Below are 23,652 nucleotides of genomic sequence, written 5' to 3'. Positions count from 1 at the left end.
TATCTCTGCAAGAAATGTCATACCAACTTGATCTACAATGGAAATTCTGTTATGTCATAGAAAATGTACACAGCAGAGACATGAATTTGTTTTGCAAAGGTAAATTCAATGAATGTTCACATGAAAGTAAAGAACCAAATCAGATTTTTCATTTTGATTTATCGGTGAACAGAAAATCTCTGTCCTTGTATTTTGTTGTATCTCTGCAAGAAATGTCATACCAACTTGATCTACAATGGAAATTCTGTTATGTCATAGAAAATGTACACAGCAGAGACATGAATTTGTTTTGCAAAGGTAAATTCAATGAATGTTCACATGAAAGTAAAGAACCAAATCAGATTTTTCATTTTGATTTATCGGTGAACAGAAAATCTCTGTCCTTGTATTTTGTTGTATCTCTGCAAGAAATGTCATACCAACTTGATCTACAATGGAAATTCTGTTATGTCATAGAAAATGTACACAGCAGAGACATGAATTTGTTTTGCAAAGGTAAATTCAATGAATGTTCACATGAAAGTAAAGAACCAAATCAGATTTTTCATTTTGATTTATCGGTGAACAGAAAATCTCTGTCCTTGTATTTTGTTGTATCTCTGCAAGAAATGTCATACCAACTTGATCTACAATGGAAATTCTGTTATGTCATAGAAAATGTACACAGCAGAGACATGAATTTGTTTTGCAAAGGTAAATTCAATGAATGTTCACATGAAAGTAAAGAACCAAATCAGATTTATCATTGCAAAATTTATCGGTGAACAGAAAATCTCTGTCCTTGTATTTTGTTGTATCTCTGCAAGAAATGTCATACCAACTTGATCTACAATGGAAATTCTGTTATGTCATAGAAAATGTACACAGCAGAGACATGAATTTGTTTTGCAAAGGTAAATTCAATGAATGTTCACATGAAAGTAAAGAACCAAATCAGATTTATCATTGCAAAATTTATCGGTGAACAGAAAATCTCTGTCCTTGTATTTTGTTGTATCTCTGCAAGAAATGTCATACCAACTTGATCTACAATGGAAATTCTGTTATGTCATAGAAAATGTACACAGCAGAGACATGAATTTGTTTTGCAAAGGTAAATTCAATGAATGTTCACATGAAAGTAAAGAACCAAATCAGATTTATCATTGCAAAATTTATCGGTGAACAGAAAATCTCTGTCCTTGTATTTTGTTGTATCTCTGCAAGAAATGTCATACCAACTTGATCTACAATGGAAATTCTGTTATGTCATAGAAAATGTACACAGCAGAGACATGAATTTGTTTTGCAAAGGTAAATTCAATGAATGTTCACATGAAAGTAAAGAACCAAATCAGATTTATCATTGCAAAATTTATCGGTGAACAGAAAATCTCTGTCCTTGTATTTTGTTGTATCTCTGCAAGAAATGTCATACCAACTTGATCTACAATGGAAATTCTGTTATGTCATAGAAAATGTACACAGCAGAGACATGAATTTGTTTTGCAAAGGTAAATTCAATGAATGTTCACATGAAAGTAAAGAACCAAATCAGATTTATCATTGCAAAATTTATCGGTGAACAGAAAATCTCTGTCCTTGTATTTTGTTGTATCTCTGCAAGAAATCTCATACCACCAAGAATGAAAGATGATCTTATCTACACGTAGCGGTGACACCACAGGTGGGCTGATGGATACCATCCCCTATGGATTTTCAAGTGATCAAGTGCAGGGGGAAAGGGTGGGGGTAGGAAAGATAAAATAAAAATAAAAAAGAAATAGGTAGTGATGGTAGTGATTGTTTACCTGATTGCTATTAAAGAAAGCATGAATGCTTGTAAGCAAGCAACCAGAGGACCGACGGCTTAAGTTCCTCTCCGAGGTACCTGGTACTGAGGATTAATGCCTTACCAAAGGGCAGTAGCGCACCAAGTGGGAATCGAACCCGGGTCATTGGAATCTGAAGCCCTCGCTCTACCGACTGAGCTATTGCACCTCCCTACTGAGTTATCGCGGAAGAGTAGAATGAGTATCTTTGTTTGTGTAACTACATTTATATAATACCCTGATATTTCTTTGACTCGGTGAGAATAAAATGTCACTTTTATGGTAAAAATAGCCCCTATGCAGAAATCATCTATTTATACTCTGATCCAGACACAGTTATAATTTAAGTCTTCTTTTTAAAAAAATATTAAGAGAGATGAAAATGTGCAATGGCTTTTAATTTGTGTTTTTATTCCTTCACAGGTTGATCATCTTCATACCTTCATCTTCTTCCGGTTCTCAATGGGCTTTGTGGATAACATCATTGCAAAATGTGAGTTTAGAATGACAATGAGGGTAATAGTTACACTATTTTGATAGGATATAAGTGATAAAAATGATAATGAAAAAAAAATGAAAAAATAATAATCATGTTGTCATCGTCATCCTCCTCTCCTCCTCCTCCTCCTCCTCCTCATCATCATCACCACCATTACCATCATCGTCTTCTTCATTGTAGTCGTCATCGCCGTCGTCATGGTTGTCGTTGTCGTCCTCATCATCACCATCAACACCATTACCATCATCATCTTCATCATCACCATCATATCATATTATTATCATGTTGTCACTGTTATCATCTCGTTATTGATGTGTTGAAGAGCTGTTAATTTTCATTAGTTGCTGTTTCATTGTAATGAGTCATCAATTCCCAAATACCCTATACATCCTTCCTTTTTATTGTCAGTGATTGTCATGTTATGTTTTTTATTTCCAGATGTTGCCCACTGTAGTCAGCTACATGGTAGTGATTTGTATGTTCCTCAAGCTAGCTCATAAACCAACCCTTACTATGACACAATGTACATTGCTGTTAATTTTATAGGTGTTGTTAATGATTGTCTTGTTATTTTTTTATATTTCCAGATCTTGCCACTGTAGTCGGTTACATGGTAGTGAGTCGTCCGTTCCTCAACCTCGCTCACAAACCCTTCCTTACAATGTCACACACGCAGATGATGGAGGTAGGTTTTGAAAAAATTCACATCAAATTTAAATATTCTTAACCATAAAGAGTACCTACCATACCTCAATAGAACTTTTGAAATAGCAAACTAGATGTTCGTGGAGGTGATCTACAAAATTCAAGTTTTGATTAAAGATCTCATGTAGATTCCCAGTTGTATTTGTGGTGTAAAATGCACCACCACACCTGTTGGGTCCCCATGTGCACATTAGTCGCTTTTCATCAGACTAAACTCTTTGGGACCCCCCCCCCCCCCCGCCTCCCTGTGTGCCTGGAGAAAAATTTATATATAGATGGAAACAATCAAATATGGTCCATATTGACATGACTTGAATTGATTCTAAGTCAGCTTTTGGCCCTCAATTCAATCAGAACTTGTGCTATTAATGGAAAAGTTCAAGGTCCCATAATAAGTTGTAAGTCTTGCAATAACCATTGCAAAAAAAAAGTATATTTTTACGCCTTTTTGGGGTTGTTAGTGTAAAGTCAAATTGATTGAATGCATAGTCAACATCAGATTTTCCATGTATCCCTTTAATCCAACATAAATATACACTTGATTGGCGATTGATTCTGTTGCAAGACTTATGCTTGATTAATCAATCATAACTTTATCTTACAACAGGACTGATGGTAGCTTGCATTTAATTACCAATTCATGTTAAGATAACCAGGGCCCCGTCTTACAAAAGATTGCGATTGATCCGGTCAATCGCAACTATTAAAGCCATCAAAGTCAACATATAAAATGCATGTTTGCTAAAAAAAATTTCTAGATATGAATGTATATCCATAAATTCATTGATTTCTTAACAATTTGGTGTGTTCTCCTTTGTTTACAAGGGACATTTTGCAAATTTCCTGTAGAAAAAATTATAATGACACTGATGGAATTCCATAATACTTTGATTGGATCAATCGTAACTCTTTGTAAGACAGGGCCCAGGAGTATTTATGCTTGATTTTGGGATAATTCAGTTGTTACTTGTGTTCAAGATGAAGAACCGGTATCCAACGTCTTAACATGAATTTGAATAACAAGACACTGGTAGAATGTCTCTATATATGCCCTATCTGCAATAAATTGTGTAATTGTATATCTAGATACTAATAAGCAAAATGCCATTTCATTTGCTTTGATTGTATTGCTTTGTTGGGAAAAAAAAATCACGATTTGTGTTGATTGGTGGTTTTATGATGGCAAAAGAAAATTAATGCGGTTTTATTTAGTGGTGCTACCAAACTGCTGATTTGGTGTATAGGATGAAGAAATACTAATGCATTGGTGGGCTTTTTCTTTGTTACAGTTCATAAGGGCAGTGCAGGAAATAGCAATTTTGCAAGGCACACTCAAATTCTAATCCTTTAAGATATTCTTGATTTCAATTATTGACACTTAGTTTCAAAATACATGTAAGCCAATCAAAACAAGCTTTAGTCATTAATCAGCCAATCACAAACAGCCATTAACCATTGCTACATGAATGGAGAATTACAATTGGCAGACATTTCAGGTTTGAATTTCTTTTGGATGTTGCAATCAGATGATCATCAGATGTGAAAAGCCTTTATGAGTCCACTTTCTTCTGCATGCGCATCCATTTTATGTTTACTTAAATTATTTTGGTTTTGCATGGAATTTATTGTTTCAGGCTGTGCCATATTTCTGTCTGTATGCTTGTACAACCAGCTGATGCTATTGGTCAACCAGCCGATGCTATTGGTCGTATGGCTTTGTCAGAACTTAAAATACCACATCTGTCAGGATAAGACCATGAATGATTATAGCCGTGTTTGTTGTTGGACATTTCAACTGACTTTAAATCTTTGTATACTCTTAGCATAGCAGCACATCCCCATGAGAGCTAATCTCAAATCCAACAACTATAGACTCTTGCGATGTTGTATTCTTGTGCTATATTTTTTTGTAACCCACTGGTTTATGCCTTGTCAGAAAATATCTTTCAATATTATACTGCAGTTCTTGCACCAACTAATACCTCACAGCCACTTAATGAGTTTAATTATTGATTATGATTACCATCCTATTTGACTATAACTCTATAAAACCTTTTTCAACACAAAAGTAGATATTGGTTAGGAATGAAAAAGAGCGCATACATTCGTAATTCCGAAGCTTCGTTATTCCGAGGGTTCGGATATTCCGAAGGTTCGTTATTCCGAAGGTTCATATTTCCGAAGGTTCATATTTCCGAAGGTTCGTAATTCCGAAGGTTCGTTAGTCCGAAAACGAAGTGAGGTTCGTAATTCCGAAGGTTCGTTAATCCGAAAACGAAATGAGGTTCGAAATTCCGAAGGTTCGTTAGTCCGAAAACCAAATGATTAACGAACCTTATTTCGTTTTCGGACTGACGAACTTTCGGAACAACGAACCTTATTTTGTTTTCGGATTAACGAACCTTCGGAACAACGAACCTTATTTTGTTTTCGGATTATCGAACCTTCGGAATAACGCCACAAATGTTTGGATTAACGAACCCTTTTACGTTTTCGGATTAACGAACATCGAGGTATAGGCAATTTACGTGTTTCGGAATTACGAACCTTTGGAATAAAGAACCTTCGGAATTACGAAGTGTAACCGAAAAAGAGAACGGATAATTTGTTGGGATTTTCTTCATTTTACTCTCCCCCTCTGTATGATCGTGTAGCACTACTATAGGGCTGGTAGGATGCTGGTTCGCTTGGCCGAGGCGATCGGTCGCGTGGTCCTTTCGGGGCGAGAAATGACACGCCTTGCAGGGTAAGACTTTTTAAAAACTGACCAGTGTGAAAACTGGTATAAGAATCATCCTTGCTCTTAATCCCAGCTTTAATAGACAAAAGATAACTTTTTTCATAAGCAAAAGTGCACATCTAGATCTTCTCCCACTTGTCAACGCATGTATGTGTTTATATAGGCTGGCTAACGCTTATACATATTCTTTGTTTGTACTCGTAGTGTCAGTTTCCTTGTCTGTCGTAGTTGGTCTTTAATGTTGCCCTCATATCTTTCTCTGGCAAATTCCCACGTGGTTTAATTCCACTTTGTGTAATGACTGTAATAACTGGTTTGAGACGAAATGGTCTTAAACCCTTGTCTCTTGTGCTATTGTTGAGTTTCTGATCATTCATTCATCGTACTAATGAGTGACTGTGCCTCGTAAAGCTGGAGTATGTCACTTGTAGTAATGTGTGAAACTGTCACATAGCACATGTACTCTCATTTCCATCTGCATATATATGCACGTGCATGCACCGCCTTTCTGCTCTCATCCTTGCGATGTCCGCAGAGTAAGTTTGTTTCTTTTCTTGTGAGCTTTTTCAGTCATCAGCCATTTACCTTCCGTTATTTCCAAGTGCCCTTGATTGAATGGGTCGTTTCCTTGATGACCCTTCTCCAAGTCTTCAAGCCCGTTTCACAAAGCTTATCATCGAATCCAAGTCACAAGCTACTGTTACAAGCTACTAACATGTGAATTTCATGCACCTTTTTTGATAATCATCAGATAAGTGCATATCATATCCATCATCCATCTAATATATTCATCATTAGAATATAACGATAGAACTGATAAGTCATTTGTCATGCATTGTCAACATCGTTAGGAATGCAGGTACATATAGGTATGTGAACAGGTCATGACAGTCAAGGTACCTAGCCATTGACCATCTTCATCTCAGAGTGTCATGCAATAACCACAAATACCCTCAAGTACACTAACACTTGCGACTGGGCATTATTTGTTTTATTTATTACCTGTACATGCTTTGCATTTCCATATTTATCCCTGTTGCCTTCCGGTACGTACAAATCCCCACCAACCTTTCCACACCTAGGAGTACTACCAAGCCGGTAGGATGCTTCTTAGGTTAGCCCAGGCCGTGGGACGTCTTATCCTCTCTGGTCGAGAAATGGCCAGATTATCAGGGTGAGTATGCAGGTCATAGGGTCAGACGTCTTCCAAAGAGTGGCGATTGATCCGATCGATCGCAACTATGGACGGCCAGCAATGTCAACATCTGTTATGCATGTTTGTTCAAAATATTTTCTAGCTATGATGTATATTCATGCATTCATCTTTGTCTTGAAAATTCACTGTGCTTCTCCTTGTTTACAAAGGACATTGTGCACATTTCCTGTAGAAAAAATTATGACACTGATGGATTTCTATAGAGTTACGATTGATTGGATCAATCGTAACTCTTTGTAAGACGGGGCCCTGGGCGGTGTTTTAATATCCAGGGGGGGGGGTTACTCATGAAATAAGGCATACGGGGATGTGCCGCTGGAATGGGTCGCTTTTTTGGAAGAAATCCCTAAACATGGGGTATGGTTTTATGCTGGAAAATCCCTAAACATGGCCCCAATTTTTAGATAGTGGCCTTAAATATGGGTCCATGGCCCAAATTTTTAGATACTGGCCTTAAAACGGGTCCATATTCTCCTCCGATTTTTGGGTGACAAGCTTTTTTTTTTTTTTTTTGCTTGTCAAATTTTAATAAATCCGTAATAATGGATACTTTTTTAGCCAAAATGACCCCTAAATATTGTTATGAGTTTTGAACCTTCAGTCGCACACCCCCGTCCAAACCAAATCTAAGTAAAGCTGTTCATAAGTTGTGTATGACATTACGCACAGCATGAACATGTTCTTTCATGTTAGGAACGTATCATTTAGCATAAGAAAGTATCCCCATTCATGCATAAAGTCCTGCATGAGTTTAAAACAAACAAAATTATGAAACAACCCTGGTAATGATGAAGTAATTGTTAATTTGACTTTGTCACAGCAACCTAATCTTTCTCCTCTGCCTCTATGCTACATTTTCAGTATTTCTCATCTTTCTAATAATTTTGCCCCCCTCCCATATTTCAATTAATCTTTCCCTCTCTATTTCTATGTATTTTGTAACCCCTCCCCCTTTCATCTCTCCCCCTCTCCCTCTCTAAACAAGATTATTTTTCTGTCCTAGAAAGGCGTCCAATATATGAGTTGTCGCGACTGTGTTTATATCAGTGTGATTGAGTGATCAAGAAAGAATAGAATACTGATTTTAAAAAGATGAAATTGAAACTAAAATAATAATCACAATTTCTCAATTCATATATCAAGGTAATACATTCATTTCATAAAACATTCTAATAAACTTTAACTACATGTATGTATATTATTTTCATAAATTTTGGGTTTTTGAAAATGTTATTTAATTATTTTCTTACTTCAGTTTTTCTTTGCCAATCCGAACTATTCTTTGATACTAACTTATGATAACATTTATGTTTAAAGTCCCTAACATTTACAAAACATGTCCTCATTACACCTTTCTTTCTTCAGTCTACTTTCTATTGCTCATATTTCACATAATTTCACTTGTTCATGTTGTTTTTGTGTCCAACAAATAACTACATTTTTGTATATGTACCTTATGTGTTGTATATGTTCTATCTTATGCATACCTCTGTGTTTTTTTATGAAATATGGATATAATTGATTAATATTTTTATTCACTTTAATTGAAACTATAGTTTTCAATAAATGGAACAAATATTTGTTTAAAAAAAAGAAATATCACAAGGCTTGTCGAGCAAACGTTTGCGATACTGTCTTTCATACATAATACATAATAGGCTACATGTTCGTATTATTACCTTTATACCTCGAGATAAAGTTATTATGAAGTTTTTCAAGTACTAGTAGAACAAAATTTGAGACTGATTTTGATGTAAAAGTAATTATAATCTGTAAATATTCAGCTGATTGGAGAATCTTCAAAGCTATTCCTCTATTTGATAATAATTTGTAGCATCAGTTGAGTGATGAAAATGAATTCCTGGCATGCAGAAACAAATTTTGGGACAATATAGCGGCTCTTAGTCAATATGAAAGAATAATATGTGATGTTATTAATGAGTTGATATTTATTGGTGTTATTGTTTTTACTTTCATTTAATTTCATAATTGATTGTGTTATTTCATTTCGTTTATTGATTATGTCTTTTTGATTAGGTATTGTAATGATATAGTATTATTGATTAATGTTTTATTTAGCATTATTGAGAGGTGTAATGAGCAAGGTTGTATTTATCATTCCTCGTTTATTAGGTAAATGGTTCAGTATTATTGATTTGGTGTTATTGATTAGGTTCACCCAGAGAGTAACTGAACTGATGACGGTCCTAGAAGACCTCAACCATGGACGCTATGAGAGAACAATGGTCAGAGAAGAAAAGGGTAAACAAACAAACAAATACATCCTCAAGATTCTGAAGGGTCATATCTTATAGCATTTCGCTAGAAACTTGAAATCAATTACAAGTCAAGTTAAGGTTCTAAAATCAATTATATGTCTTGCAATTGATAAAAATAATAAATAATATAGGATTTGCAATTTGCTAGAAACTTGAAATCAATTAGTCAATTTAAGGTTCTAAAATCAATCATATGTCTTGCAATTGATGAAAATAATAAATAATATAGGATTTGCAATTTGCTAGAAACTTGAAATCAATTAGTCAATTTAAGGTTCTAAAATCAATCATATGTCTTGCAATTGATACAAATAATAAATAATATAGGATTTGTAGAGCGCATGTATCCACCTTGCTAGGTGCTCAAGGTGCTCCTATATTACCCCGGCTAAGCTAGTCTACCTGTTCCGGCGCTCACAGCTTTTTGAGGAATTACCTCCTGTCGGTACCCATTTACTTCACCTGGGTCGAGTGCAGCACAGTGTGGGTAAATTTATTGAAGAAAACAGGCTATGGCTTGTATCGAACCCACGTCCTTCAGATTGAAAGACGAGAGTCTAGACCACTATGCCCACATTTGCATATTTGCACTCATTACTGATCTGCTCTTTGAAACAAGAAGTTCAAATAAGCCAGTTCGTAGTTCCTTTCTGCGCATGATCAAAAGATTCTACGCATGATCAGAGGAAGGTCATTTGTACTAAAGTGACATGGTGGTTTAAAATCTAATGAGATAAGCACCAACTTTGATGTCTTGATTATTCATATATTCTTTTGAATTGTGGTTTTCATTTACATCCACAAAAAACAACAATGCATCCACGAATGACTGGTATTTTACAGTTTACCAAGTACATTGTGCAACATGCTATGATATGCATTCAAAGTAGGAATGCAACAAATACCTTCATAAAGTGTTTATTGGTGTGCTATTCTAGTCACCTGGTCTATTCAATTTCTTCATCCTGCTATGTAAGGCAAGCTTACGTAATATCTTGCTTTGAAATCTGCCTATCATAATGAAAGAAATGAAAGGTCATTTGACCAAAATTGTCCATGAAGTAACTACGAACTGGTATATTGATTTGCTTTAGCTAAAATTGTAAATTTGCCGCAGAAATTTGCAATTGATAACAATTTTTTTTGCAACACCCATTAGAGCTACTATTGATCTATCAAATCAATCTCATCTGTTAAAAACTATTTCAGTTTTATTACATTGGGGTTTTGTAAAGTTTTATTGCAAAGTGCCTGTGCAGTGAGACATAGGGGGCAATCAAATGGACTAGTTATAGCTCCCTTTGTACATAAAATCAATGTACATGTAGGTATTACCGTTGGAAGGTAGGGTAGAAGGCTTGTTGTCACGGTTATTAAGTTGGCTCTTTCTTTCCCTGGCATTCCAGTGGTGAATTTCTATTATGTATTGTTATTTCTTTGTTTCCTGAATGGTTATGCATTCTTTATATGAACTTCATTCGACAGATGGACAATGCTATTAATAATGATGATGACGATGATGATGATTATGATGATGATGATGATAGTGGTGGTGGTGGTGGTGTTGATGGTGATGATGGTGATGATGATGTTAATGATTACGATGTTAATTGTGATGATGGTGATGATGATGATTACGATGTTAATTGTGATGATGGTGATGATGATGATTACGATGTTAATGATTACGATGTTAATTGTGATTATGGTGATGATGATGTTGATAATGTTGATGCTGATGATGATGATGATGATGATGGTGATGTTGATGATGTTGATGCTGATGATGATGATGAGGAGGATGATGATGATGGTGGTGGTGGTGTTGGTGGTGATGATGTTGATGATGATGTTGAAAATGATGATGATGATGATGATCATGATGTTAATGGTGATGGTGATGATGATGATGAGGATGAGGATAATGACGATGATGATGATGATATTAATGATAATGAGGAGAAGATGAAGAATAGTAATGATAATTTAGTATTTCAGGCTCTATGAAACAACTGGCTTATGAGAAACTCTTTCTCTGAAACCACTCTCCTAATATATTCTTCTGATTATATTTGATCTCATCCCACTCTCCTAATATATTCCTCTGATTATATTTGATCTCATCTTTATAGATTCTGACAGTGAAGATGACAGAGAACCCTTAGTACCTGGTAGTGGTAAACTCATTCATGCTGATAACCTTATCAAGTAAGTACAATCAACCAATCTAGGTGTGTCGGGCTGTCCTAAAGAAAACAAGGGGGTGAGGGGGGATGAAGATTCATGTTGAGTTCAAAGTTTTATCTTAATTTAATAATAATAATAATAATAATCCGCTTTTGTATAGTGCTTAATACATCGGAACGACATGTCTAAGCGCTTTACAGATATATTATTTCCCCGGTCATCAGATTCAATCAGTAATTCCCGTACACAATGTTTGCACATCCTCCACTCCCTGGGGAGTATTCCAGTCGGTCGCCGGTGAGGCGCGCACAGTACTGGAAAAGCTGCAATGACTTATCACATCCTACCGGGTACCCATTTAGCACCTGGGTCAGAAGAATGGCAAAGTGTGGATTAACGCCTTGCCAAAGGATGCCAGACCGCGGTAGCATTCAAACACACTGTTTACAAGGCAAGAGTCAGAACCACTACACCACGGCTCTTTAAGGGTTGTAAAGATGAATGGGTTTAGTAAAGTTGTAGGAGCTTCAATAAATAATTGACGAATTAGTTTATACTTGGGGCATATGATTGTGTTGTGAGAGTGTTTTATAAGGCATCTTGTCAGTGGTTTTCATTGACCAATTTGCTCTGAGCCAATCAGATGCAAGGATTTCAGTAACTTATAACAGTTGTCAGTGAAAAATCACTACGTGTGTAATAATATTCTCCCCATTTAGACATATTAAGACCCTGGTGTGTGTTTCATAAAGCTGTTCGTAAGTTTAGAGCTACTTCAAGAACAACTGGTGAACCTTTCTTACACGCTAAATAATTCCCAATGAACATTTAATGGTGAATATCATTTACCACAAAGAAAGGATCACCAGTCGTTCTTAAAGTCACTTTTAACGGCCCCAGGAATGTTAAGATTCTGTAATGAATCATATAGTGACCTTAAAGGGATGGTCCGGGCTGAAAATATTTAATCTTAATACATAGAGTAGAATTCACTGAGCAAAATGCTGAAAATTTCATCAAAATCGGATAACAAATAATAAAGTTATTGAAGTTTAAAGTTTAGCAATATTTTGGGAAAACAGTCGTCATGAATATTCATTAGGTAGGTTCATTATGTCATATCTCCACTTTCCGTTTTCTTATGTTATTACATAAAATCATAATTTTTTCATTATTTCATACTTGTGCGAATAATATGTTTCCCTTATAGTGAAATAAGTTGCAGCAATAAATATCTAATGCACTAAATCAGTTGTCAATCCAATTTTTCTAGTTCTTGGAGGAGAAAATTGAATAAACCTAATTTCATATAATAAAATACAAAAGAACAAGTGGAGATGTGACATCATCAGCCCACCTAATGAATATTCATGACTGTTTTCCCAAAATATTGCTTAACTTTAAAATTCAATAACTTTGTTATTTGTTATCCGATTTCGATGAAATTTTCGGCATTTTGCTCAGTGAATTCTACTCTATTTATTAAGCTATAAATACTTTCAGCCCGGACCATCCCTTTAATGAAGTGGTTCTGTGGTATCCCGATTCCAAAATATTACCAAAAAATGATTTTATTTTGATTCTTGTAGATTTGAGCAGGTACCCCTAGTGACCCCTAATGCAGACGTACTGGTCAAAGAGATGACCTTTGAGGTGCCCTCAGGGGTCAACGTCCTCGTCTGCGGACCAAACGGATGTGGAAAGAGCTCCCTCTTCAGGACACTTGGAGAGGTCAGTTATCACATTATTTTTATATATATATATATATATATTATGTATTGGATTTAAGATTGGGTTTACGTTTGAGGATTAAGTTACGGTAGGATCATAAAAATATATATGTGTTTGGGACTGCATAAACGTGAAATAGCCTTAAAAAATGAATTCTATTATTTCTGATTTAGGGAAAGGATTAAGTTTAAGGTCATGGTTATTTATATATTTCATTATCTTGAAGAGAAAAATTATTTATCATAATAACAAAATACTCACTAATAACTGTAGCCTTGAACCTGAATCCCATTAAAAAATTCTACCTTATCCCAAATCCAAAACCTAACCCTTATTTGGCCTAGTATCTTTCACAGTAAATGTCAACATTGCAGTGGTCGATCTAGGATTTCAAAGTAGAGGGGGCACAAACGGCAAATTTGAAAATAGAGGGGTCACAGATGATGATTTTATTAGATTAAGCTATATTGATATATACAGTATGTCCCCCCAAAAACTGTACACTTTTGAAATGGCTGCGAAATAAAAAACATATCACTTTGGGGGGGGGGGGAAGACTTATATATACAATGTATGGAAAGCCAATAAAGTCAACTTTCAAATGACACCAACAAGTTGGTAAACTATTGGCTTCCATATACGTAGGTGTTTTCCCCCAAAAGTGATATATTTTTTTATTTGGCAGCCATTTCAAAAGTGTGTAGTTTTTTGGGGGAAGCACTGTATGTATGTTCTTTGGGTGATTCGAGAGTTCAAGCCACGGCCACGTCGGCCCAAAAGATGTTAAAAGATGGGAGTTGCTTCGTCCCTGTTTGGCGTTCAACAATTAGGGATAGAGCAATGTCAATCTGCACTGCTCAGTGGCTGCTGGGCCCATGATCAGTTGGGCAAAATGAATTTTCGAAGGATTTTTATATTCTATTTTGAACAATGAAATATTAATTTTTATTTCAGATTGTTGTTTCAATTCATTGTCATTATTTATTTATTTATTTATTTATTTGGCACTTCAAACATATTCAAGATTACAAAGCATATTCAAGATTATTAAGCCTCTTCCACATCTTAAGTGTTAATTTTTATTTTGAAATTTAGTTTATGTCATCAAAAAGTAATTGTTTATCTGTTTTTTTTTTCACTTCAACCCAGCTTTGGCCGTTATTTGGAGGTAAACTGACCAAACCAGAAGGAAGGAAACTTTTTTATGTACCACAGGTAAGTTCCTAGATGTCAAATCTTCAATTCAATTCAATTTCATTTTGTTGGTGTTGGAATTATATTGCTCCATATAGATACATTTATAAAAAATGTTTGTGACTGAGTGAAAAAGAAAAGGCTCATCATAGATGAAACAAATTCACATTGTACTTCCTCAATATTTCTTTCAGACTAGATGTTATGAATTTCTTTAAAAGAAAATGTATTTCCTGCAGCATATGATCCAAATGTTACATTTTATATGTTAATTCTAGGTTACTTTGTACAATGATGTATGCTGTGCACATTAAATAGTTGGATATTTATGACATGAAATTTGTTTTAACAAAATCGAAAGTACAGTGTATCTGATAATTTCAAAATGGTCTCGACATTGTTCCCAAACCATTTATTTGGTTCTATCAGTTATCTCTATTAATTGAATAATTAATAGGAAGTATGTTTTTATTGTACGATGGACCACATGACTCATGTTATTCTGTAATAATACCATTGTATAAATGACTGACTTCTCCTTTCATCCTTATGATTTATTCATTCATATTTCCCCCCCCCCTCAATTTCTTATAGATTACTCAGAAATAGTTAAGGAGAAAGAATATTTTGTATATTTACACTCACTTCTGGAACTCCCTCCCTCACCTCGGGAACTCCCTCCCTTCTTCGCTCCGTGAAATTAACATTGAACTCGTCAAATCGTCTCTCAAAACTCACTTATTTCAGCAGATGTGTAATAATTAGCTTAATTGGATGAGCCTGCACCTATGAATGTTTTAAACTGAAATATGATGCAATATAAATATTGTGGATCATCATCATCACTTCTATTATTATTATAAACAGTTTTGATTTAATTCAACTGACTTAGTTACGATTTCATTGTTTGTGATGAGAGAACTCTATACAATCCCAATTTCCATTCTTGAAACTTATTCATATATCCATGTATTTTCAGAGGCCTTACATGACGATTGGAACATTACGTGATCAGATTATCTACCCGGATACCAAAGAAGAGATGATGAAGAAGGGAATTACTGAAAAAGATATTGAAGAAATGATTGTAAAGGTAATGATAGATGAATGATAGAAGGGATGAATATAAAGAAGAGAAATTAAAGAAATGATAGTGAAGGTTTTATGTTAGAATAAGGAGATGAAAACGTCCCTCGGATAGGACGTTAAATGGAGGCCCCGTGTAGAGGAGAGTCACCACCTTTGCACGTTAAGAACCCACTGCACTATTCGTATAAGAGTAGGGGGAAACCCCGGTGTAGTGGCCCACCTGCATTCCCCCCAATCAGTTATATCGGGAGGACAGACCTGTGGGTCATAGTGATTCAGTTCGCTTTTCTCCTCCCAGGCACAGGTGACGCCAAACAAATAATAATAATAATAATAATAAAGAGGAAATTTGATTTATATAGGAATGACTGACAAAGATATTGAAGAGATTATATTCAAAATATGATAAAGGGATGATAAAACAGACAAATATGAAGAGGAGATATGATTGAGAAAGGATAGATATTTGACAAAGATACTGAAGAGATGATAGTAAAAGGTATGATAGATTAATTGTAAAAGGGATTAATATGAATAGGAGATATGATTGAGAAAGGAAAGATTGACAAAGATATTGAAGAGATAAATATGAAGAGGAGATGTGATTGAGAAAGGAGAGATATTTGACAAAGATGGTGATGATAGTGAAGGTATGAAAATGAATGATGGAAGAGATGAATATAAAAGGAGATAAGATTGAGGAAGGAGAGATGAAGAGATGATAGCAGAGGATTGATATGGTAAAGGGATGAATATGAAGAGGAGATATGATTGAGATTAAAAAACGAGATATTGGAGGTCTTAACTTCTAGCTAGTTCACAAGTAGACAAGTTTTTAGTATCACCATTTACTGTACATGTATAAGATATAATTTTGCTATTGTTATTTGGCTGAAGGAAATGTGTTTGATTTTATTCTTTTAAAAGGTTCAACTGGCTAATCTTCTGGAGCGTGAAGGATCATGGGATGCCGTTCAAGATTGGATGGATGTACTTAGTGGAGGAGAGAAGCAGAGAGTTGCTGTAAGTATTCCTGGATCAATACCTGTACACATTCAGTAGAAATGGACCATAGATTGTTGTTACAGTAAGCCAAATGACTTGATGCGTAGTAAAGAAAGAAGAATAGAATTCGCTTTTATTCCTTAAAGGACAAGTCCACCCCAACAAAAACTTGATTTTAATAAAAAGAGAAAAATTCAACAAGCATAACACTGAAAATTTCATCAAATCGGATGTAAAATAAGAAAGTTATGACATTTTAAAGTTTTGCTTAATTTCACAAAACAGCACATCTCCATCGGTATGCAAATGAGGAACTGATGACATCACTCACTCACTATTTCTTTTGTATTTTATTATATGAAATATGAAATATTTTTATTTTCTCGTCATTGTCATGTGAAATGAAGTTTCATTCTTCCCTGAACACGTGGAATTCCATTATTTTAACATTTTGTGCTTCAGACAAGGAGGTCCTTATCGTCAAATTCGTAAAAATTGATATATTGTATAATTCAAACAATAAAAAACAAAAGATTGTGAGTGAGATATCATCAACTCTCTCATTTGGATGTAACTGACTCGTTCATATAACTCTTTTGTTAAAAATAAGCAAAACTTTGAAATGTCATAACTTTCTTATTTTACATCCGATTTTGATGAAATTTTCAGCATTGTGCTTGTCTGATTTTTCTCTATTGATTCAAATCAACATTTTCCTGAGGTGGACTTGACCTTTAAAATTGAAATAATACAATGTACAACAAGAGAATGGTATACAAATAAAGCCTCTTTTGAGAAATGAGAATGAGAATCCATATTTTATTGTTCGAAATAGACATCAGAAATGAAATACTCTGAAAATTTTGTTTTACCCAATTGATCGTGGGCCCAGCAGCCGCTGTGCGGCACCAGATCGACGAGGCTCTATCCCTTTAATTGTTGAACGCCAAACAGGGTAGCAGCAACTCCCATCTTTTAACGTCTGACGCGGCCGGGGTTTGAACCTCGACCTCCCGGTTGTGAGACGGACGCTCTACCAACGGAGCCAACACACTGGTACATATTTATCATTGTATTCTTCTCATATCTATCATTGTATTCTTTATTTTCAGATGGCTAGGTTGTTCTACCATAAGCCTCAGTTTGCTATCCTTGATGAATGTACGAGTGCTGTGTCTGTGGATGTAGAGGGGTATATCTACACACACGCAAGGGAAGTCGGCATCACACTCTTCACTGTGTCACACAGGAGGTCTCTATGGAAATATCATGAGGTATGGTATAGTATCAGTAGTATACAGTAAATAGTATAAAATATACCATGCACTGAGAGGCTCTAGTTGAAATTATGCAATGTTCAATAGGAGAATAGTATATAAATGACGCCCGAGGATCTGGCTTAAATTATTCACAACCTCAAATAGTGCTCTTCTGAATGTTACCACTGATGTTTCTGGGTGTAAATAAGATACATGTATGATAAGATAATGTTCATTAACTCTATCGACCCCCTCTCGGGGTAAGAGGGTATAAAAGAACATATTTACAATGATTTTATTTACATGAATAAATGAATACACATATATAGTCCATAATCATCATACATATTTACAAACCTAGCCTTTGTGGCTGTTTGGCTTTTCTACCACAATGAGTATGAACCATTGTATCTCTCAGACTTACTAGGAATAGTTTTAGCTTGTTCCGTGAATGAGTCTTTGTATATCTTATCTGTTTTATATCCCTTCCGCGTTTATCATTTCCTCATCATGTCACATGAGATATAATAAGGGAAGTATAGGTAATATTGTATAAAAATATGTAATTTTTCAGATATTCATGCTGCTCGCTTGCTTGGCAGTCAATGATTTGGCTCCAAGAACGGTTCATTATAAACCTTCACCCCTTTTTTAGCCAGCATCCCACTCCCCCCTACTTTAATAGAGTGATGGCCGCTATTTACACCCATGTTTTAGGACCGTAAATATGAATGACACTGCAATTTAATTTTTTCTTTCTTTCCTCATTCTATTCCAACTGCAGTACTATCTGATGTTTGATGGACGTGGTTCGTACGAATTCAAGAAAATAGATCAGGACACGGTGGAATTTGGCTCATGAGTGAAGAACATTTACAATATCATCTATGTAATTATGTTATAATTATACTATAATTGTTATATATTATTTTTATATTATTGACATCAAGTAATTTAAATCTTTTAAATTGAAGAGATGTAATGATGTCAACTCTTTGCCCACTGACTTGATTTTGATGGGAAAATCATTGAAATCATTTTGTGGAAATTTCTTTTAAAACTGATTTACACGCAAGAACAGTATTATTTGTTGCCATTTGAAATCATTTTGTGGAAATTTCTTTTTAAACTGATTCCGGGCAAGAGCAGTATTATTTGTTGCTCAACAAATTATTTATACCATGATTTTTCTGTACAAAAGTGGAGGAGAAACTAACGGTTACAATTTTTCAATTGAATTATATCATTGAAAGTGATATATTTGATCATATTAACTCATTGTTATTTTTTAACTCAAGAATGAAGGAGGCATTGGTTGAATTACGATATCCATCAATATTTTCTCCCCACCCTTCATTAAATTGCAATCCCCCATCAAGGTGTATTGTAATATATCTTCAGTAGGTGCTCTACAAGTATAGCTACACAAAACTCCTTCTTGAATACTTATAGAGGTATATAAATATGCTGCATCCTGAGGCATACTTGGAGAAAATGATTTTTTTCTCACATGATACGGGGTGCATTTTAAAGTAACTGTATGTATAAAGTATAGATATGCTTGTATATGTGGGTTTATGAAAGTGCAATGGAAAGATTATGGAGCTATATTTGTCGTCCTATTTGCCAATTTTAGTTAAACCCATTATTTGCCAGTCTAGGAGTTGTTAATAGATAGGCAATCTGTCAGCTATTTTAATGTTAGGATGTATTTCTGCTTCCCATTTTCAGGGAAACCTATTTCAACCTATTACCTACTGACTAGTAGAATACAACCGAAGGTCTCCAATACTAGACTTCATATTAAAGAATTATGCAAATGTAAAGGAGAATCCAGTCTTGGTAATGATTAAATTTCAATAAAAGGAGAAAAACAAGAAACACAGAATGGTGAAAGTTTGAAAGAGATTGGACCAAGAATGAGAAATTTGTGGCAGTTTTAAAAATGAGATCACTATAAAGACTATGTAAATCTCAAATTGGCAATTTGATGGTAAGCTGTGACAAGTGATAGAGGGCAAGTTTATGTATTTTTAAAATTCATTTTATTTCCAGGCAAGATAATAACGAACATGACAGCAATTGAAGCATTACAAGAGAAATGTATAATTGAACACCAGCCAATGCCTGGGGATCACCTAAAAGAATTGAAAATTCTGTCGAGAGGTTCTCCACATTGGCTGGTGCCTACATAGAATAAACATAAAATAGAAATGAATTTAAACATGTAATTATAATACTTCTAAATGAATTAACCTTCATTGTAGTATGAAGAGAGAAATAAAAACATGGTTATCGAATTAAAATGAAAGAATACAGATTGGGTCAAATCAGCAATTAATCAAGTTTCACATTTGATCCACAGTATTCATATAGCGCCATTTTTCTGTTAAAAACATTTGTAGGCGCATTACATTTTTTGTCTCACCTGCATAGCAGAGTGAGACTATAGGCGCCGCTTTTCCGACGGCGACGGCGGCGGCGGCGTCAACACCAAATCTTAACCTGAGGTTAAGTTTTTGAAATGACAGCATAACTTAGAAAGTATATGGACCTAGTTCATGAAACTTGGCCATAAGGTTAATCAAGTATTACTGAACATCCTGCCTGAGTTTCATGTCACATGACCAAGGTCAAAGGTCATTTAGGGTCAATGAACTTAGACCATGTTGGGGGAATCAACATCAAAATCTTAACCTAAGGTTAAGTTTTTGAAATGTCATCATAACTTAGAAAATATATGGACCTAGTTCATGAAACTTATACATAAGGTTAATCAAGTATCACTGAACATCCTGCATGAGTTTCACGTCACATGACCAAGGTCAAAGGTCATTTAGGGTCAATGAACTTTGGCCGAATTGGGGGTATCTGTTGAATTACCATCATAACTTTGAAAGTTTATGGATCTGATTCATGAAACTTGGACATAATAGTAATCAAGTATTACTGAACATCCTGTGCAAGTTTCAGGTCACATGATCAAGGTCAAAGGTCATTTAGGGTCAATGAACTTTGGCCAAATTGGGGTATTTGTTGAATTACAGCCATAAATTTGAAAGTGTGTTGGTCTAGTTCATAAAACTTGGACATAATAGTAATCAAGTATCACTGAACATCCTGTGCGAGTTTCAGGTCACATGATCAAGGTCAAAGGTCATGTAAGGTCAAAGAACTTTGGCCACGTTGGGGGTATTTGTTGAATTGCCATCATATCTCTATAAGTGTATTGGTCTAGTTCATAAAACGTGGAAATAAGAGTAACCAAGTATCACTGAACATCTTGTGCGAGTTATAGTAGTTTTCAAAATCAGCACTGCTGCTATATTGAATCGCGTGATGCAGGTGAGACGGCCAGAGGCATTCCACTTGTTATGTAATTATCAGGAATCCATAAAGGGGAGCTTCACCCTGGTGCTACATGTACGTTTAATTAAAACAGAAAACGTTTGTGAAGGTTTGATGATTATACATCAAAGAATAAAAGGGTTATGATTATTCAAAGTTTTTATTTTCCATCCTCACAGACGAACAGCTCTTCCGTATGTCATGTGATATACATCTTTTCAATGCCATGAAGAGTATACCACTTTTTTTTCTGATTTTGGTAACCTTTCCCTGTATGCGTCTACATTGCCCAATCGTGGTATAAACAGTGGTTCCCGAGGTTAATAGCATAAGTGCAGCAATTTAATAGCGCCCTTTGGTAGAACAATTCTTGAAAGTGCTACCCTTTATAAAGAAGATCAGATATATAGATAAATTAACTCTCCATGTCACTAGTTGAGCTTTTGGCTCAAAATATCTGCTCAAGGCTTTACCTTGTCAAACAAACATGTATGCAACTTTATTAAAACACATGTTTTTACTATGGTGTCAGATAAACCAAAACTCAGATGAGTACCCATTATTTTTTACTTGAATCTGCCAATGTCAATGTGTCTTTCCATGCAGTTTAGCATAGTATTTTGACCTCAGCTAATGTTTGTACCAAAATAAAAGAATTTCAAATAGGTTTTTATGTGTGTATAAATTGTCCAAAAGTATGTTATTTTGTTGATTATACAATCCTTTTATATCTTTTATTGATTATGTACCTTTTGTTTTGTGTTGGTCTTATTTTGAAGTTCAATACATGACAATATGCTATTTGCAGGTAGAAATGAGATCATGATTTTTTTATTACTGAAATGATAAACTTATCATGGATTATTTCTCATTTTAATTTCTTAAATATTGCCTTATTGGCTTATGTCTTTTTTAAAGATTATTTGAAGAAAAAAAATTGTGAAAATTTTAATTTGTCTCCCCTCTTCTCACGATGTATTCTCCGGTTTATGATTATTTCTTGTTTACTTTTTTAAAGTATGTTCTTCAAACTTACATGTATAATGATAAAATGAATTTCTTTTCATATTTATATGAAAGTTGAACAAAAATATTAATTCTGGTATAGATATTTATTGTATAAATATGAATTTATTGTACTTTTGAAGTAAATATTAAATACTGAATGATGTGAAATCACATATCCTTTGCAAATGGACAAGTTTTTATTTAATACTAAATAGGTTCATTATTGCGGATTGAAATAATCGCTAGAGGGTATTCATTTGTCTCGCAATCTACTATGGTCAACAAGGAAATTCGTGATCACTCTCGCAAAAAGTGTTCACTGGCTTTCTAGGAAAATCGTGATCACTCTCGCAAAAAGTGTTCACTAGCTTACAAGTTCACGAGCTTTCGAGTGCCGCTGCAACTCTTTATCAAGTGACGAAAATTATCTGATGACGTATTCTATTTATACTAATCTCCGGGACCGTACGCTCGAACGCGAGAACAATAGGTGGGCATTGATCCGTTGCGTCGGATGCGGTACGGCCGGTAATCCGTGTATGCAAATAAGCCGGGGGTATATGCAAATACGCCGTGGGTCGGCAATATGCCCGCCAATTTTGTCTAATTTGCATATTGCCGACCCACGGCGTATTTGCATATACCCCCGGCTTATTTGCATACACGGATTACCGGCCGTACCGCATCCGACGCAACGGATCAATGCCCACCTATTGTTCTCGCGTTCGTGCGTACGGTCCCGGAGATTAGTATAAATAGAATACGTCATCAGATAATTTTCGTCACTTGATAAAGAGTTGCAGCGGCACTCGAAAGCTCGTGAACTTGTAAGCTAGTGAACACTTTTTGCGAGAGTGATCACGATTTTCCTAGAAAGCCAGTGAACACTTTTTGCGAGAGTGATCACGAATTTCCTTGTTGACCATAGTAGATTGCGAGACAAATGAATACCCTCTAGCGATTAAGTTTTTATTTGTTTATAAAAATTGTTTTTTCCCTTTTACAGGGACATTTTATCCATTGATTGCGTATGAGAGTGTCTTATGTGTGACAAGGTAGAGTGAGGATGAGAATGGGGGGGGGGGGTGCAGTGAGAAAGAGAGAGGGTGAGAGAGAGAGAGGGGGGAGAGAGAGTTGTGTTTTGGGGGGCCACTTACATGTACATTGACGAGTGGATACCATGCGCGACCAAAAAAACATGTTAAAAGGATAACTTTTTCAAGATAGGGCATGTGACGTACGTAACGTAATAAGGGTGTCAAAAAGACTAAAATAGTGAAAAAAGGGTATCTATTTTTGCTAGGAAAGCTACATGTTTAGGGTCAAATCTGCGAGGGTACAAAATATCAAGACCAAAATGTTTTATAAAGGATGTACTTTTTGCCCCAAGAGTGAACATTACGTGTTTAGAGTACGATTTTCGCGAGGTGTGGGGAGGTGGGGCTGTACTAAACCCAATGATGTAGGTAAAGGTAAGACCTACGAACGACATCGTCCATGACATAACAATTAAAATATCGCTGTACTTGTTTAGGGGTTCAATTCAGGGAATACTTGCCAAGAGTATTGTTTTGTTTCCAA

At 35.2% G+C, this 23,652-nt stretch overlaps 1 protein-coding gene across 2 annotated transcripts in view; it reads left to right on the top strand.

The window, feature by feature from the left end:
• Window positions 1-22,243, top strand: part of LOC129270750 (ATP-binding cassette sub-family D member 3-like) — a 47,194-nt gene extending 24,951 nt beyond the window's left edge. Inside the window, exons 12-22 of one of the 2 annotated variants that reach the window (XM_064106504.1) lie at window positions 2,235-2,304; window positions 2,898-2,995; window positions 5,670-5,761; window positions 9,145-9,233; window positions 11,383-11,458; window positions 13,027-13,168; window positions 14,318-14,383; window positions 15,342-15,455; window positions 16,379-16,474; window positions 17,569-17,730; window positions 18,500-22,243. In XM_064106504.1, coding sequence (XP_063962574.1) covers window positions 2,235-2,304; window positions 2,898-2,995; window positions 5,670-5,761; window positions 9,145-9,233; window positions 11,383-11,458; window positions 13,027-13,168; window positions 14,318-14,383; window positions 15,342-15,455; window positions 16,379-16,474; window positions 17,569-17,730; window positions 18,500-18,577 — 1,083 coding nt within the window. In that variant the 3' untranslated portion in view covers window positions 18,578-22,243. Of the gene's footprint in view, window positions 1-2,234; window positions 2,305-2,897; window positions 2,996-5,669; window positions 5,762-6,837; window positions 6,930-9,144; window positions 9,234-11,382; window positions 11,459-13,026; window positions 13,169-14,317; window positions 14,384-15,341; window positions 15,456-16,378; window positions 16,475-17,568; window positions 17,731-18,499 lie in introns of both variants that reach the window. The other variant, XM_064106505.1, reaches the window with a different exon arrangement.
• Window positions 22,244-23,652: the final 1,409 nt, after the last annotated feature.

Source organism: Lytechinus pictus, chromosome 11 (assembly GCF_037042905.1).
Source record: "Lytechinus pictus isolate F3 Inbred chromosome 11, Lp3.0, whole genome shotgun sequence".
Lineage (NCBI taxonomy): Eukaryota > Metazoa > Echinodermata > Echinoidea > Temnopleuroida > Toxopneustidae > Lytechinus > Lytechinus pictus.
Note: the sequence above shows the minus strand (reverse complement) of the source record. Positions and strands in the feature narration are given on the sequence as shown.